Source organism: Nyctibius grandis, chromosome 28 (assembly GCF_013368605.1).
Source record: "Nyctibius grandis isolate bNycGra1 chromosome 28, bNycGra1.pri, whole genome shotgun sequence".
NCBI classification, from domain to species: domain Eukaryota; kingdom Metazoa; phylum Chordata; class Aves; order Nyctibiiformes; family Nyctibiidae; genus Nyctibius; species Nyctibius grandis.
In genome coordinates, this window is record NC_090685.1 from 1160097 (window position 1) to 1178761 (window position 18665).

The following is an 18665-nucleotide window of genomic DNA, read 5'->3' on the forward strand; positions in this document are numbered from 1 at the left end:
TCCATGAGGACACACAGCCCGCAGCCCCCCGGGCACCCCTCGCTGGGGGCGCAGGGACGGCTCCTCGCACCGGCGCATCCCTCCTGCACGCGGCCAAGCCCCCGTCCCACGCGCTGGCGCTGCTGAAGGCCCGGTTGTTCCTCGGTTGTTCCTCGAAGAGCTCCTGGACTAACAGGAAGAACCAGAGCAGCAACGTTCGGGAGGCTTTTAAACAAGCGTTTGTGACACCCCGTCACCCACCGCTCTGCTGGGCTGTACCAGCAGCTCGCTTCGTGGCAGGGAAGCGAGACTGGCGAAGAGCCGTGTCAAGGACAAGTGGGACAGAGCCACTCACGGGCTCCTCACTCGGCGGGCAGGCCAGGAGCGATCACATGGGAGGGATTTTACCTCCACGCTACGGCCAGAGCAGCATCACATCTGGGCCAGCACCGTTCCGCTGTTGGGTCCTGGGAGCAGAGAGCCACAGCCCTGCAGCCCCTGAGCTGCAGGCGTGTCCCCGCCCCGAGAGACCCCCAGCTGTGGCAGGGCTGGAAAACAGCCCTGTGCTCTGCGGGAAGGCGCTGGACCCCACGGCCCACGAGCCACCTCCCGAGCTCCTGCCTCTCCCTGACCTACAAGGCCTCACCTCCAGCCGGCCCTGCGCAGCTGAACCCCTCGCTCGGCGGAGGCTCGGCAGACCCACCTCTGTCACGCGCGGCATGACCAGACCTGTCCCCCAACGCGGGCTCAGCGTGCGCTGGTACCACCCGGCGTCAGCAGCCCCACCAGCGCCCACCAAAGCCCCGACGCGGAGCGGCAGGACCCCAGCCCAGAGCTCTGCCTCCCCTCGCCCAGCCGGTGCTGCCACGGGGCCACAGGAGACAGGAGCTGTGCCGCTCCAGTGTCACGGAGGGCTCCAGCCTGACCACGGCCACCGTGCTCCCCCTGACCAGGAGGTTTGTAAGTGAATGTGACGGAGAAGTGAAACCCCTAAACGTGTGCCGTATCCCACTTCGCCTGTCAGACCCACCCCAGACACCATGTGCCATCTCCAGTCTCCCCGGCCACCAGCGATCAGAGGAAAGAGGCACCACCGCAGAGAAGACAAGGCTTTTTTGAAAGGACCATTTCCACAGCCATGAATGATCTCTTGGGGCCATGTCTGCACACTGCTCCCCTCAACCCCATCCCCAGGCTGCTGAAAAGACCAAGCAGAGGAGAACAGGGAATTCCTGACTTCTCAGCACAAAAAAAGGTCCAGCCTCGTCCTTCTGAGCAGCGAAAGCCCTGACGGAAAGCAGAGCCAGCGGTGGAGAAACATCCCAACGCAGCCTCTCGGCCGTGCTCTGCAGCCACCAGCAGCAGAGACCCCGCGGAGTCCCCCGAGATGGTCCCTTCGAGGAATGCTTTCAAGTAGCTCCAACGTAAACACCGCAGCCCGGCGCTGCCTTTCCCAGCCTGCACCCAGCTCCGGCGGGCCCGGCGGATCCAGCAGCCCTTCCCAGGCTCCGCAGCTCCATTGTTTGCTCTTCCCTCCCAGAAGCCTGGAGAAAAGTCCCCACACCTCAGCTCTGCCCCTTCCAGCAGTCGTTTTCCTGGTGCTTTGACAGAGGTGAATGAACACGGATATTTGTATTTCAGCGGTACTGCTGCCCCGGTGCCCATGCCGGAGGCAGGGATGGAGACCCCCCGGAGGCGACCCACCCAAACCCGGCTCTGCACAGCCCCAAGGAGAGCTCTGCGGTGTTGTGTTGGCACACCCTGCCCCAAGGCCAGTGGCACAAGAAGGAAACAAGCCTGTATTAGGAATCCTGATGGTGTTTCTTGCCCCATTATAAAGAACTTAATATCGGCACTACTTACACCGGGCCTCGAGAGACCTAAGTGTGTGACACGGCAAACCAGACCTGGAAGAGGCAGAGGTACCCTCATAGCCACCTCACGGGCTTCACGTCACACGTCCCCTCTGACTCCCCTTCCAGCACACCTTCCTGGCACGGTACGCCCAAGCCCCTCCTCCCTGCCAGCCCAGGATGCCGAGCCGTGGGGAAGGTGGGCGAGGAGGGGACGGGCAGCACAACCTGCTGCCCACGCAGAAGGGACCCATGCCTCCCTCTGTCCTGGGGGACAGGATGTTCCCAGGGACGGTGGATTTCTACCTGGAGGACTTTGAGTCCCCGACCCTGGGAGAACCACGGGAGGAGGAAAGGGGCCGGTGCACACGGACAGCGGGGCTGGGCACGGCAGAGCCCACTCGTGGCCCTCACCGGTGGCATGCCCAAATGCTGCAGAGCAGCACACAGGCTCCACTACGCTGTCCTCTTCAGGCTGTGCCCAGCCCTTTCCCACCCGAGGTCCGAGGAGCTCTGGCAAGCCCCAGCACGGCTGCAGCAGCCCACAAGACACTTCCAAAATGCTACTGTCTGCTTTCAGCTCCAGGCTGGTCTCACGCTCCCCAAGGGAACGCACTCATCCTTTGCAGAGCTTTCCAGCATGTAAAAGGATCATTTGGCCCCCATCTCCACTGGAGAGAGTCCGTCTGCCCTCCTGCTAGGATCCCAAGTGCTCGGGAGGGGTCTGGAGCCATAAGGCGAGTGCTGCCCGCTGTCCTTGCTCCGGTGAGGGAGGAGCAGAGCCGGTGCTGGGCTGGGCACCCCGGGAAGCGCAGCCAAGAATTGACACGGGAGCAAGAGCACGTGCACGGGCAGAAGAGCTTCCCCAGGAGGCTCCGGGGCTCGCAGCAGCATCTGCCCCTCAGCAAGCAGCTGCCATTTCCCGGGGGGCCTCGACCTCCCCGGGCCGCCCGGGAAGACAAGGGCCAGTGTCTCGAGAAGGCTGCTCCGAGCTGGTACACTTTACACAGCTGGAAGAGCAACGGCGAGTGGTGCAGCAGGGAGGGAGAGGGTGGGATCGGCACGTAGAGGAGGGAACGGGCAGCAAGGAGCAGCGGTGCAGCGCCCGCCTGCCTGGGGAGCATCCCCACTCCACCCACGGCTGCTGAGAGCAGGGGGCAGAGGGTCTGGCAGCACCAAGACGTGGCAGCGGGCACAGCAGATTTAGCAGCGCCGAAAGAAGGCATGAGAGAGGAAGGGTGGGAAAAAACAGTCTGCTAAAAGAAAAAAACCCTCAGCCACAAAGTGTTACTGACAAAAGGATGAAATCCCCTCCCCTGGCTCTCTGTGGCACGCTCTTGCGGGAGGCCCCTCTTGGGGACCACGCTGGTCTCTTCTGGCCTCTCCATCTATCACGGGATGACAAACATGAAGGGAAAAAAACCAAAACTTTTGTGCTGCCATTAGAGACAAAAGCGAAACCGTCTTGGGCGCAGGTACCCATGAAGATGTCAAATGCTACCAAGAGCACTCAGCGTGTTCGCCCTGTTTATACAGCTGTGTCCTGCTGAGGGAAGGACAAGGACACACTCAGGTTTGTCTTTGGAGAACGACGCAGACAACAGAGCTGACAAGCTTGGTGTGCTTTTGCTGTTACTAGACCAGACATCCCAGCAAGGGCAATACATCCCGCCTGGGAACACCCGCTTTGGGCTCAGCTCTTTGCTCATCATTTTACGAGCTTGCAAAAGGCAAGAAATCTCTCCTCGGGTGTCAGACCTGGATAGAAAAATCACTCCCTGCACCGTAACCGGACATGCAACCCCTGCTCCCAAACAGCAGTGACGACACATGATGGATGTGCAAGGAAACAGTGCTCAGCTTCCTGCTTCCAGGAAGAGCTTCCACAGGGAAATGCTGCCAGTTTACTGGTGTGAGGGTCTGGAGGAGCCTCGCACGTCCGAGCAGCCTGTTGGCTCCCAAGCGAGCTGCCACTCGCCCCTTTCCCAGCGCTTGCCCTTCAACAGAGTTTGTTGCAGGTTGAAAGTGCCCCAAGGTTGGTGCAAAAACTTGGGCTCAGGATGGAGCGAGGGATGACCCCTTCCCATTCCCCTTCCTTGCAGGAGAACCAGCAGTGACACCCAAGATGCTGCCTGGCAAGGAAAGGTAAAGCAAACCCCTGCCCACATTGCATCGCTCCCCTTCCTCCTATACCAGGGGGCCCGCGTGGGGTCCTCCCTGCCAAGAGGGCTGGAGAGCTGAGGGACAGGTCAGAGCTGGCATCGCTTATCCCTCGAGGCACCGCTGTTCTCCAGGCTGAGGCAGAGGAGGCCACATTTCCCTCCTGAGAGCCTGAGTCAGAAATATTTTGGACCCCGTGGAGCTCAGGATGTTTTATGCCCTGTGCAAGGCTCTTGCACTCGCTCCTCTGGAAACACATAGTTTGTCGGTGCCCATCCCGGCTGCCCCAGAGCGCCGGGCTGCAGACGGACAAGGAGGGACAGCCAGTCAGCTCATGGCAAATCCCATGTGCCTGTGGCCCACCTGTGGTCACCAGGGGGGACTGGAGGGAACTGGGAGCTACTGGGGTTCAGCTTAAGGCATTTCTCACTGTTCGGGTTTCTCCTGGCATGGCAGGGACCATCCTCTGGGTGGGTCCGAAGCTCAGAGAGGCTGCTCGTGGGGCAGAATCGCCATCCTAAATGGTTTTCACCATCTTGTCTTTTTTCTCCTCTCCCCACTGGCAGCAGGCACACAGAGAGGCAACCTCGATCCAAAACCAAGCCGTTAGAGAAGCCTGGCTCACTGCATCACCCAGAAGCGGGGAGAAGGAGCACTGGCACAGCTGGCAGGAGTGCCAGGCTCACCCGAGCGCTGCTCTAGCCATTGGGTGAGGCACTTCTCCTCAGCGTGGCTCAGCTCTGCTCACCGCACGGCCTCCCCAGCTACCACATTCTCCAGGGCAGGATGATGCCCAGACAGGGCACAAGGGAGGCAGGGCAGCCCTGGGCAGTGCCCCGGGCAGAGGGGCTGTCCCCGCAGTGACTGGGGAGGGGAGGCTTTTGTGCAGCTGAAGGTGGCAAAGTTTCAATTGAAAAACAAAAACCCTGATTGTTGTCAGACTGGTTTAAGTGTAAGAAAATCTCTTAGCCAAACAAAATAGCATCCCGTTATTGTTCTTTCATTTCAGGCTTGATGTGAGCAAATAACTGTGCCCAGGAGCTCTGTCCCTGCAACCCCACCCGAGCTGTGAGCACATGCAAGCAGCCAAGCAAGTGGGGAGGGAAAGAGCCAGAGCAGCCAGGCTCACCTGCACCCTACAGCAGCCCAACCCCCCGCACGGCAGCTCAGCCATCCCAGCAAACCCCGCCACGAGCACCCCACAGAGCTCCTGTCACTGCGCAACACTCCTGCCCGTCCCCTCTCCTTCTGATTAGCACAAAGTGCTCTGGAGCGATGACTCTTTTGCTGGGTGTTTTTATGGTGCCCCACACAAACGAGGCCTGGCCCAGAGCGGGGACATTCACGCAGCACCGCAGCGGTGCAAGCAGACAGCTGTACCCCGGGAAGAGGAGCCCATGGGCGGTGATCACTGGCCCGGCAGCGCTTCGCCCCAGCACTGCACCCTCTCGGGGCAGCACGGCTTCCCAGCCCGTTCACCAGGCAGCCAGTGCCCGCCTGGCAACCGCAGCCACCCATCAGACACAGAGAAGGCTAAACCTCTCCCTACCTGCCAGGGTCCTTCCTCTTCTCCGCGGCGCAGTCCCCCTTGCCCTTCTCCATCTCCTGCAGCAGGGCCATCTGGATGGGGGTGCTTCTGCCGTCGCTGCCGGTGCTGCCCCGGTGCTGCCGGCCCCGGCAGTCGGGCTGGGAGCTGCGCTTCATGGCCTGGAGCTGCGCCAAGGGCACGATGTCGCAGCCCTGGGGCCGGTGCCACACCGTCTGCCGCGTGATGGCATTGTAGTAGTAGAAGCGGTTGTTGTTCTGGTCGAAGAGCTCCCACCACTGCCTCTGGTCCGACTGGCGCACCTTCAGGTTGGGAGGAGGCTCCCAGCCGCACTCGCCTGTGGTGAGGTTGACGTACATGCGCTCCTGGGAGCGGGGCTCGATGATCTCCACCCAGTCCGAGCTGCAGGGACACAAGAGCCACGTCAGTCTGGGCCAGAAGCTCGAGGCAAACGGGGCGTCTGGGAGCCCTGCAGAGCCACTGCCTCTGGGCCAGGCAGCAGTGCTGCAGATCAAAGCGCTGCTTGGGGCCACTCAGTGAACTAACAAGCTCAGGGAGACGAGGGGAAGGGTGTGAGATGGGGCCGAGTCAAATCAGCAGCTCCCTGGCCCAGGGAAGGGGAGGTCACCCCTCAGCCCGGCCCCGACGTCCCAGTCCAGGACAAGCAGCACGGGCCGGGCGAGCATCGTCTGCCGACAATCTGATAACTCCCACCAAGGGCTGGCGCGGCTGCAGGAGCGCCGGTGCCTGGCGAGGTGCCGGGGGAGCTCGCTCTCAAGAGCAGGGAGGATCTGCAAAGCAGGATCTGCTCCTTTGGGGAGCTGCACCCTGTTGTTAGTGCCACCTCGGGAGACCAAACGCCTGGCTCCCGACAACGTGGGCAGCCTGTCCACACGAGTGCCTGCCTGCAGGGCTCACGTGCTGTGGGGCTGGAGGGGACCTCTGGGTCACCCAGGTCCTGCTTGAAGCCCACCCGCTTGCCCAAAAGATAAACACGGGGCACGACTGGTGGACAAGACCATCTCCACCACAAGCTCTTCCCTCCGCCCTTGGCTGATGGGACAAAGCCCTTGGTGGCCCTTTGGGTGTAAGATGACCCAAAGGATAGGCTTGGCCTGCCACTGATCCGTAACCCCTCTGCTGCCCAGAGGAGCCCCCCAGCCCCGGGGTCCCTCGCCAGCACCCACACTGGCCCAGCCGAGGGCTCAGTGAGAAAGCAACGCCAGCAGTGCTATGGGGTTGGTTTCCAGGCAGATCAGCGCGATGGTTTTGTGGCAACAGGGGTTTTGGGCTGCGAAGTCCTCATATGTGGCACGTCAGCCTTTAACACTGACCCACCTAACCCAAAAAGCTGGCCGGGTGAGAGCAGAGGAGCTCAGCAAAGCCAACGTCTCCATGATGCTGTAGCCAAAACCATCTTGGCTGGCCCAGGTAAACAGAAGGAGATGCAAACCCCAGCAAGGTCTCCTCCCACGTAGGAGAGGTGCTGCCACTAAAGCGTTGCTGTCCCGGCAGCACGCTCGAGCGTGCAGCTGAAAACAGAAGTAAAACCTACACGTGCCCCCCAGCTCCTCCTCACACCCCCCCGTCCTGGCCCTCCACCCTCCTCCTCCGCCCTGCGTCAGGGAGCTGCAGGAAGGGGGCCTGTCCACCCCGAGTTATTTTTGTTATTGATAAAAGCCATATGAAGAGGAGAGGTCCAGGGCCACCCTTGAAACCTGCTCCTGGCTGGTGGCTCGGGGGCTCGCCCTGGCAGGGCACGGCAGCAGGAGCCGTTCCCAGCGGAGCGGCAGGAGAAGGGAGGTCCCATCCCATCCCTCTCGCACAGGCTCCGCTGCTGGCATGTGGTGCCCCGGAGGGGTGTGGGGTGACAGTGGCAGCTCTGCAGTGTCTGAAACGGCAGCCTGGGCTCCCAGCACTCAGCCCTGGTGGCACGGTCACAGGAGAGGAGGTGTTTGCTGGCTTTCCAGGGAAGGTCAGAGCATCCCCTGACACCCAGCAAGCCTGGGAGGGGACTCCACATCGTGTCCCCCCGCTAGGAAAACTGCTGAGCGCTCTGGCACGCACCCCTAAGAAGCAGGCTGCTCCTCGACTCTCTGAGGATGCAAAATTGGTAATTACAATGTCAGTTCAACCCAAACTAAACCTGAACTGCCTCCGAAAAGGTGCAATTCTCCCCGCCACGACATCTACCCCGCAGCGCTGACCTCCCCCCAGCCTCGCAGAGGCGGAGGTTCAGGCTGGCCGGGGAAGCTGACCCACGTGACAACCACTGTTTGTGTGGCACAGGGTCCTGGTTCCGCTGGGATAGAATCACAGAATCAATCTTCTGTTCGGAAAAGCTGCACTTTTGAGAAGACTGCAGCACCCAGTACGGTGGGCACCAAGCTGATAAGACACCGTGTTTTAGTTGGTGGCCAGCCATGCTACGGGGCTACCCATGGTGATCGAGGCCGTGAGCAGGTTTGAGTTAGCCAGGTGGCACAGCCGGGAGGAGCGAGGGCCAGGGCAGCCGGCCCAGGCTGGCCAACACCAGTATTCTGTACCATAACCGTCACGCTCACTAGAGCTTGGGCAGTTTGCTGGGGACGGCCCCTCTCCTCCACGGTCGCCATCCCCGGAGGGTCTCGCCCGTCACTGCCCGAGGCCACTCTCCCGGTCGATGTGACCGTCACGCTGTGGCTGCGGTGCTGCAGGGTTTGACATCGGGCATTCGCTGCTGGGAGCTCGCAGCTCGTGACCACTGTAGGGGCTGGGTATAACTCTGCATTTTATATTAGTATTGATACTGGTTTTCTTATTTTATTAAATCTGTTTCCATTTCAACCCACAAGTCTCCTTTCCTTTTCCCAATTCCCTTTCTCGGCTGGGGAGGGGTCACTGGGTGATAGAACAGCGGGTTATCTTTTAGCCCTGGATGGGGGATCACAGACACACGGGGCCGTTTTCAGCCAGATCAGCTCAGCGGGCGCAGGCTATCACCACCACGCCTGTTCACACTGGTCCCACGAGCAGCTGGGAGCAGAGCACACCACCTTTCCCCATGGCACCCATTCCTGCTGGGCTCCCACCATCACCAGAGCAGGGCAGGGCACCGCCAAGAGCGTGCCCAGGAGTGGATCCCACTTGGAAAACCCTGTGTCCAGAAAACACCTGGTTTGTCGTTTGGTATTTTTTGGTCAAAATTAGATCAGTTCCCCTCTTTGATTCAAGGTGCAACACGAAGAGCTGTACCAGCGCCCCACGCCATGGCTCGGGGTGGGCATCACAGCCAGCCTGATCATTTCCATGCAGCTGCAACATCAAGCCATAGGCACAGGAACAAATCAGCAAGTCACTGCTGTTATCAAGGGCATCGTCAACTGCAAAGAGGTGTCACCTACAGACAGGGCATAAAAGAGGAAAAGGAGGGCAGCAGCAGAGCCCAGCAGTGCTGGGAGGAGAGCGAGATGAGCAGGTCCACAGAGACAGCGGCAAAGAAGCACAGGCAGGACAAGGAACCAGCACAGAGGGTCCGAGGGCCAGCTCAGAGGGGACACAAGAGGAGCAGCGACCTCTGAGAGCACCACAACTCCTCACACGAAGGACAGGCAGTCAGTAGGAAAAGGGGCACAGGGGACTGAAAATGGGACAGACCCAGGTGGCACAGTGGCAGCTTCAGGGGGAGGCAGGGGGCTTCACCCAAAGGTGGGGGGCACGGCCCACCGCCCTCAGGAGGGGAAGGGCAGGGGAGGAGGAGAGAAGGTGCTGGAAGGGCTGGAAATCAGGCACGGCAGGACCCCCCCACTGAAAGCAACACAGAAACGCACACACAGATGAGCTTGGGAGAGAGACGGGGTGGTTATGGAGTATTTGCTTGGCGAGGAAAAAGCCCAAAACCCTACAAGACACAGCTGAGTGATCAAGATGCAGTTGAGTGATCGACCTTTTTAACGTCAAATAGCACGCTGGCTTGGATCTGTTTTGCCAGCAACTGGATTAGCAAAGCTCTGAAGCACCACCCGCCCCACCAGCGCCGCTGCTCCTCAGGAGAGAGGAGGTCAGCTATTTTCTGTTAAGTGCAAGCTATTGAAAATAACGAATTCTTCTCATGGCACTTGGCCACGACCGACCGTGTGTTGCTAACTATAGCCTTCTGCTTCAACAAGCTTACACTTATCTTTGCGTGCAAAGACACGTAAGTGGATGACTTGGGTTGGTGACCTCTTTGCTCCCCTTAAAATTGAGGGGCTGAGGATGATTGAGGTGGAGTTTAACCAGGGAAAAAAATCTGCACAGAACACACTGAAATACCAAAGAGTTTGGTGCAATCACATTCATATGTAAAGAAAGGAAAGGAAAAGCAAAGAGCACATTCCTGGAGCAGGGCCAGCCCCGGGCTGCCACACAAGCCTTGAACATAACATCAGGAACTCTGGAAAGACGTGATAAACGCAGGATTGCAGAGAGATAAGGCCATAACTTGGACATAAAAAAAATTAATTCCTACTCCCCTTCATGGGGTTAAAGAAGAAGTTTCCTGGGCATGGTTTGAATAACGTCTTTCCCCTCAGCCCAAGCACGGGTGACGCAGCAGCCACGGAGCGTGCGCCCACTCCCAGCACGGCGGCGCCCGGTCACGGTCATGCTGGCAGGACCACGGCGGGGGTTGCTCATCCCCTGGGACCCAGCGTCCCCAGGCACAGGGCTTCCCTGCAGGCCCCGTCCACAAACCCAGCCCAAGCTCCCACCGCAGCCAGGGCGTGGGGACACGCAGCCCGCCAGCACCGGGGCAGCACCGGGGTGCCAACCCGGTCACCAGAGCCCACAACGCAGGGGAATTTGAACAAAACCCCTCTTGCTTCCAAACACAAACCCACATTCCCAGCACCCGCCCTCCTGTACTGTCGAAGAGGCTTCAGGACTTTCCTCTGTGTCCTCAGCAAGCACACAAATACTGTCCGTGCCTCATAGCTTGTGAACAGGCCACAGCTCCAGCCGCTCGCCCCGAGCAGCCTGAGCCCCCCAGACCACGAGGGCAGGCGCCTCGGGCACACCGACGTTTTGGAGGGGCGGCAGGGCCACGGGGAGGGCCCCGTCCCCAAGCAGCGAGGTGCTGTGCGGGGGGACGGTGCACCAGGCGTGCAAAAAGCAGGAGGAAGCGTAGTGCTTTCTGTGCACAACTGCACCTCACACGGGCAGACGGGTTTGTCGGCACCCGAAGGCTCAGCCCTCGCAGGCCGGCAGCTGCTCCTCCTCAGGTGTTGCAGACAGAGCAGGCAAGAGGCCAAACTGCTGCGCTCTGTCCTGCCAGCCTCTGGGACAGGGGTGATGGGCGCCTGCAAACTCTGCTCCTTCAAAACCAGCTCAGGTCCCTCCCAGCTGCCACTCCTGCTGGGAATTAAAAATAAAAATTTTATAAAAAGGGTATTTCAGCCTGAAAGAGCATCCTGATAGCATCTCCTGATTAGATCTTCTCACAAAGACTACCAATGGTAGTGCAAGGTCCAGGAAAGAAATAGTTTTAACTAAAGAGAAGGAAGCAGGACTAGAAATGGAAGGGACCAGATACAGAAGAGTCACTTGCAGGAAGAGCTGAGAAACCCCAAGAAGCCGAACAGCCACTATTCCGCAGGAGAGCTGGTTTACTTGCAATCACCACCCAAGTGACACCACAGCCTGGGCAGCCAAGCATGGTCCCTGGACACCACAAGTTCTTCACAAGGCCGTCCAAGGATAAGAATAGTAGAGAGAGATTTTCTCAGCTGGAGCTGCCAGCTTGAGACCAGCACGATGCTAGCACCCGGCCCTCTGCATGAAGCCTTCTCTCCACTCGTTACCTGCGCACACTGCTCAGAGAGCCCCGAGGAGAGCCAGGGGAAACTCCCTCAGGGAGCCTCACGCCAGGCCGCGAGCAAACCCCTCTGCGTGGCTACAAGGAGAGCTCTTACAGCCTGATCCCCCAGTTCACTTCCATGTTCTGTAATTTTTGGACTCTTGTGCTCCGAGCCAAGTTCCCACCTCCTCCCCCCACTTTTCTTCGGGGTGAGCCCTGCAGAGAGCTGGGGCAGTACCACGTCCTTCTTGGCCAAACGTGACTCCATACCAAGTGGGATCTTTGAAGACTAATGCCCTCAAAGGGAGCCTCAACACAAATAAAATCAACTGGGAAATTAAGCTCTTCGTCCAGGAAACAGGAGTCTGAACACAGCCAGCGCATGGTCTCATATTTAGTATCACAGAAGGATGGCTGCACCCAGAGGACAGGGGACCTTCCTGGACAGCAGGAGACTGAAGAACTTGAGGGGCCACAGGCCAACATGACCCTTATCAGTGTTGATGCTTCCCTTTACATCATCTCTGCACCTTGCGTGGACAAGGTGTTGCTACCGCGCCCTGCACGGGGCAGCCACCTTGCTGTGTCCTTGCACAAAGAGCTGCAGTTCTTTGCCTGCAGCTCCAAGCCAGGGCAGCTGAAGCCTCTGTGAAGCCCCAGGAGGTGGTGGGGCCCCAGGACCGGGCAGACCCCATCATCAGAGGTCATCTAACTGAGGATGTGTCAATGCCGAGACTAAGTGCCTATTAAGCAGTCCTCCTTGAGCATGAAGAATGAAGAGTTTGGCCATCAGACACACACACACAGATTGAAGGACAACTCTCAGAGACCAGTCATGCTGTGACACGGGCCAGAGGCAGGGATGCGTGTGTGGGGTCCACGGCTCCTCGCTGCAGCAAGCGGCTGGCATGATGGGGACGGGCATCTGAAATGATCTGTCCTACAGAGACAGGGAGTTCAGAGCCTCCGTTGTTTGCTGCTAACAGAGCGTACGACAAGGGGCCCGTGAGAGGGAGCAGGAGCAGCCTTATGGAGAACAAAGCCATGTTTACAACCTTGAGTGCTCCAAAGGAGGCCCCAGCAGCAGACCAAGGCAAACCAGTTAGGAATTGGGGAGTGGGTACCATCCCAGAGGCACCAAAGCTGCTGACATCGCTGCTCCTCTGCAGGTCCACACTCCACACTTGAGCCCAGGCTGTGCTCAAGCTTCAGCAGCTTTTTTAAAGAAGATCGTGCTTGTCCCTTCACCTTCTGCACAATGGACAAAGCCACCCCAGCACACTGGGTGGGTTGTCAAACTCTCCTTAGAAAAACTTCGCTCAGTGCAGACAAGGAGCAATAAAGCACAACCCCCCGGAGGCTCCAAGTCGCTCAGATTTGCACATCAAAGTCAGGACGATGCTGTAAAACTCATCAGTACCCTGGAGCTGCAGAGGGCCTCCAAGAAGGTCTCTAGCACCAGACGCTTGCCGTGATGCTCCACCAGCAGACTCAGTCAATTTAGGCTTTATTCACTGCCTTGTCTCAGCCAAGTCCAGAAAAGCTGTAATTTAGATCTTAGGAAAAAAAAAGGGTACTCAAAACAACCCTCTCCCCCCACTCCCCATATATATATCTCTCTATATCCATCTCTGAACTTTTTTTGAATACACATGCATCCTTCTAACAAAAATTATAGAGGAACTAAACTAAATATAATGTCAGCCTGTTCCTAAAACTCCCCTGCTTCCGAAAATAAGCACTATGCAAACAAATCAACCTCTGCTTCGCAGGAGACAGACCAGACTGTGAAAATATAGAACAAATGGCTGCAATTTCTCAAAGCCTGAGCACGTATGCTCAGCTCCAGCACGAGCAGAACGGGGCAGCCCTCAAAGCAGAGCCCAGCCCAGCAACACGTTACAGAGAGGAGAACAAAGCACAGCACCATGACTTGGGTGGGTTAGAGGCAGGAGAGAGCCTGGAAAAGGTCCTATCATGTAAAGCATCTCATTACTTTGGTGTTTTTAATTAAAAAAAAAAAAAAAGAAAAAACTAACAAAACAATCAGAGCCCCAAGCCTTCTGCTAAGTAGTATTTTCAAAGATAGAGACCTCAGATGAGAAACTTGGTGGGCAGATGCACAGGCATCTCACAGAATCCCAGCCTGGTTGGGGTTGGAAGGGGCCTCTGGAGATCATCCAGTCCAACCCCTGCCAAAGCAGGGTCACCCAGAGCACGTCACACAGGGTCACGTCCAGGCGGGTTTGAATATCTCCAGAGAAGGAGACTCCCCCACCTCCCTGGGCAGCCTGTGCCAGGGCTCTGGCACCCTCAAAGTGAAGAAACCTCAGAGCGCTGTATCTCAGCGGGGAGAAGGGGAGGCAGAAACTCCCCCTCCCCACTGACCTGCACGCTCTCCATCACCCCCTCTGCACTGAGCACTGCCCACCAGGACCTGCACAGCCCCACAGCAGCACCAGGCTCGTACTGATCCATCACCCCCAGGCAAGTCCCCCAAAAGGGACTTGAAGTGCTGCTCGCCCCCACCCCGTCCTCCATCCCTCCTCCCCAGGACGGGGGTTCTGCGACAGAGGGAAGAGCAAGAGGCAGGAAACATTCCCGTCTTCACGGCTTTGGGACAGAGCATAGCACCTGCTGGATGGGCACCAACAGAGCAGGAGTTCAGGTACCGGAGACGTGGGCACAGTCGCCAGGGGACTGCAGACCAACACTGAAGGAAATTACACCTGAGGGCAGGAGAAGTAAATTCCACTCCCATTAAAAAAATCTCGACGATGAGGACTGGGCCTGGCTCTGCCTGCGCCTGCACAGCCGGGGTCAGCAGTTCTCTGAGGAACAAAATCCCTTGCAGAGCTTGAGCCCCGGGCCACAACAGAGCAGCGAGCCCGCTTCCTTGGGCTACAGGATCTGCCTGGACAACCTGCCCGGCCCTCGAGCTGCCGCCACAGCACCCCTGGGTCTCTCCTGCCCCACAGCTGGAGTTTTCGCTTTGCACGTCAGAGCACGGCCCAAACCCCCAGTCCTGAAACAGCCTCCCTAAAGCTCTGCTTTGCCCCACATGCAGCGGCACCTCCTAAGCTCAGTGAAGGCTTCAGCAGAGTCGTTTTTCCCTTTTAAGGGCTGAGCATTTGAGAATGAGTTTGAGAAGGAAAAAAAAAAAAACCTAAAAGATGTACTGGCAGTTTTCATCCCCTCTCTCTGCTTCCAAAATGTGCTGCATAGATCCACAGCCCCATCCAAATCCCAGCTGCTGGAGGGGAGGCAGCTGCAGGGGAGGCTCGGTGCCAGCCCGACGGTCCCTGCCCAGGGGGCACAGGGCCATGGAGGGGAGCTGAGGCCTGGCACAGCTCGGTGCTCTCTTCCCACCTGCACGGCCACAGGCTGCATCCATCCTAGGACACATGATCAGGTCCGCTGCCACCAGGACTCGGAGTGATACCAGCGGTGCTGCACTCTGATGGTGACTGCGTCCCACCTCAACATGCCTGTAACCAGACTTCGTCCCCAACAAACAGGATTTACACGGGAAAACCTCGATTTTAGCAATATCCTAGAGAGGAAATACTTCACAGCTGCTTAAGTGAAGGCATTACGGGACAACCTGCGAGTCCAGCAACAACCGACCACCACGGCTGGGACGTACCCTGCCCTCCCTCCGTCCCCTTGTGCTGCCCCACTGAGGCATCCTGAGCTCAGCCCCAGGGCAACAGCCTGACGCCTCCCCATCGCCCCCAGAGGCGATGCCCCCGCTTTCAGGGAGGGTTTGTACAGGCCCGTATGCTGTCAGCACAGCTCGAGGAGCGTCACTGCGCTCATCCCCCTGTACGGTCCCACCCCACCTTCGGCCCCACCGAAGGGAGCAGTGGGTACTCACCCGAGGCCATCGCCAGCTGCACCAGCCAGATCCTTTCAGGCGTGCAAATCCCCGCAGTGAGGTGCTCAAGGTCACACGTCTGCTTTCTCCTTATGTCTTCTTGGGTCACACCAAGCTAAGACAGATGCTTCCAGCTGGAGCAGAGCTGGGCTTTATCCACCTCTGGGAGCGTGTGCTGGCACTGAGCCACACAGGATCTGCCCAAGACGGGACTCAAAGCACCTAGGAGCCTCCCAGCGTGAACGTAACCCTAAAATTAGGCCTGGGCTGTTCCCGCTTTTATCAGGGGGATGGACACACGGCAAGAGGAAGGGACAGAACTGGAACCCATACACGAGTCTCCTGCCTTCCCGATGAGCCCCAGCACCACAGGGCTGCCCGCTGATTGAAACCCTGGTCAGTGACCCGAAAGCTGAACGTGGCTTGTTCCCGTTTCCACAGACCTCTAAGTCCCCCAAACAGTAAATCAGACCTAAGCAGCGCGACATTTCCCCACGCTGACAAGGCTGTGCCCGGGGCCAAGAGCGCCATGCTGATACGGCTGCAGGAACAAGGCGGAGAAGATGCACCTGCCAAAAGGACAAAGGGCAAACGCCCAGAGTCCCGGAGAAGCAGCACGCGCCAAGCGCTCTCCCTATGCCAACGCAAGTAATGTCACACCGATGATATCCCTGCTATTTCAAGGACACGGCAGCACCCGCTGCCCTCTCTGTCATTCTAGGAATTACTGACAAACGTCCTGATTTATCTAGCTTGCTGCCCAGCTGCTTCAGGACTGAGATTTACTCTTCACGGCCTCCTATATCACCGCTACCGACTTCAGGGATTCCTCGCAGCATTGCCACGAGGCCCTTGCAGCCAGGGACCCTGCAGCTGCTGCCTTGGCCAGTCGATGCCAAGAGCAGCAGCCCGGAAACAGGAGGCTCCACAATCAGAAGCTGCTCTGGAAAAGCCGCCCCACCACGTAAACCCAGCAACTGCTCCACCGCCCCGGCAGCAGCCCACATCACTCACGCTGCACAAGGAACACGACTCTGCAGCACTAACTCTGCAGCCGACTGATTTTCATCATTTCTGGGCACGGGTAGATCATCCTGGGCTTAGTGAAACCACGCAAGGCATTGCACGGCCACAGACATGCTGCAGTGCTACAGGACGTACAGCTTCCCCATACAGGAGGGGAAAGAAGAACAATTTTTGTACCATCTTCACCGAAGGGAAGAGAGACCCCACAGCAGCCACGAGGGAGCAAAAGCAAACAGCCAAGCGCCAGCGGCTCATTTACACCAGGCACAGAGATGTTCGTTTGCTGCACAAGGGAACACTGAGCAATAAGGAGAAAACATTTACACAGGTTTCTGAATGATGTGGGTGAGTGAAGACTGGGAAGACAGGTACAGCAAAGAAACCTACAAAACCAGAAAAGGGAAATCCATCAGCTCAGGACCAAGCAGCTGCCTTAGCAAGAGCATGCAGGGACGGGGACTGAAAGGACCCCTTGAGACACCCACCTCAGGTCTAAAATAACTCCACCAGACCACAAAAAACCCACAACTTCAGCTCTTCCAAAGGAGGCGCAGGAGCTGGCAGCGCTGGGGTCAGGAGCAGGCCGAGGTGGTAATTACAGGGTGGAGCACCTGCACGGCCAGGCCCAGCGCACAGCCCCGCGTCGCCCAGCGTGCCAGCTGCTCCCTCCCTACCAACAGCCGCATCGCGGGGCGTAAGGCCCTCCAGCACCAGGCTGCAAGCTCGTATCTGAAGCAGCGACATTCCTAAATGCGTGGCATTACCAAAATAATGGCCCTCTGTCTCTCTTCACTTAAAGGGCTGCCAGCCATTTATTAGCCAGAACACAGAGCCCCTTGAAGCCTCGCGCACCACACAGACACGGAGCGCAAGGGTCCGGGGTGTTTCTCAGCTGGCAGAGCCCACGAGACACTGGTGGCTGAAAGGATAAAACAAAGGTAACAGTGTTCCATCACAACTTTTTTTAGGCCGTTTCATTCTTTGCAAATCTCTCCGGCTGCAGCTGTCTCTGCCGACCCTTGAAAAAACTAAGCAGGAACAAATGCAGAGAAGCTCTTGAAAGCATTAGCTGTCCAAGGCTGTCACACGTGACGCAAGTTAACTGCTACAATGCTGGAATGGCAGGGGAATTTGGCAGCGAGTCAAAGGAAATAGGAAACAGAGCCCGCAAACGAGTAACTCTCCCCTGCACCCCGAGCTGCCATCAGGAAGCTCATCCCGACAGGACTCCATGCAGGGGAGCTGCTTCAGAGCCGCCGTTTTCCCCAGCCCCAAGCACACTAATTTCCTCTGGCAAGGGAAGAGAGGCAGTAAATAAATAGCCAAAAAACTCAGCCACAGAGTTCATCAACCCTTTATAAAACAATAATCAAAAACCCCTCTTTTCCATGAGAAATTAATTTGTTTTGCCTGCAGGAATCGCCAAACGAAAAGCGCATCGGATGTGACAGAGTAAGGACGCCGCAAAGCCAACGAACAAGACCACGCAGCATCGGTGCCCTCCCACAGCCCCGCGCGCTTCCCCACGGAGCGGCACACGGTTCCCTGCCCCATGCTCCCTGCCATGCTCCTCCACCTCCGAGGAGCTCACTTATTGATGAGCGAGTTAGCAGTTTGGGATGAAAAACACAGCCCATGTTTGATTTTTTCCATTGTTTTTAATTCTGAGTAATAAACCATGAAAAAAAGCTTCCTCCGAAAGGAAAGGCGTGTTTAAGTGTTGCCCCAAGCTGACATTCTTTTCCTGATCGTCTCCAAAATGCTGCGGCGTGGGTAGGAGTCACATCCCGTGAGCTGTATTTCAGCCTCTGCTTTGTGCGCTACACACTCCTGTCTGTACGATCAGCAGTGACTGTCTGGAGTTCGAAGGTGTTACTATAAACAAAAATACTAGTTATGTGTAGTTCTGGTGCTTTGTCATGAACAAGATCTGGCTTGATTTAAGGAGAAACAAAGACTGAGTCGCTCAACCTTGCCTTAAAATGCAGTCACAGCCCTTTTAAAACTGAACATCTCTAACCTCGCATCTGGAACAAAGCGCCATTAGTTAAAGCCCCAAATCTGCCTTTGCTCCCACCATGTCATAGAAACAAAGGTGGGATTAACCTTCCCCAGAGCCAGCAAGAAGCCAGTTATTGGTGAATAACTGTGTCGGTCACCAAAGACTCTCAAAAAGGGTCTCGGTTCTTTCTTGGAGATGTCCAGCAGAAAAACCCGCTGGGCTGTGTGAGCCGGTGCCGCCCCGGTCAGGCTCACTCGGCTGAACTCCCACATCACACGTGCTGCCGCCCCAGAGCCCTTGGCAGCACCTCGGGTGGGACCACGTTCAAGGGACCCTCCCGAGAAACACGTAGAGCAGCAATAACAGAAGGATGCAGTCACTCCCTGTGGACACAACTGAATTATTTC

General features: G+C 57.6%; 1 protein-coding gene across 1 annotated transcript in view; it reads right to left on the reverse strand.

Annotated features, from left to right (window-relative positions):
- The window catches only part of LOC137674311 (rho GTPase-activating protein 39-like), a 56606-nt gene that overhangs the window by 23206 nt on the left and 14735 nt on the right, over positions 1-18665 (reverse strand). Inside the window, exon 2 of the mRNA XM_068419569.1 lies at positions 5542-5940. Within this exon, the coding sequence (XP_068275670.1) occupies positions 5542-5940 (399 nt within the window). The remainder of the gene's footprint in view (positions 1-5541; positions 5941-18665) is intronic.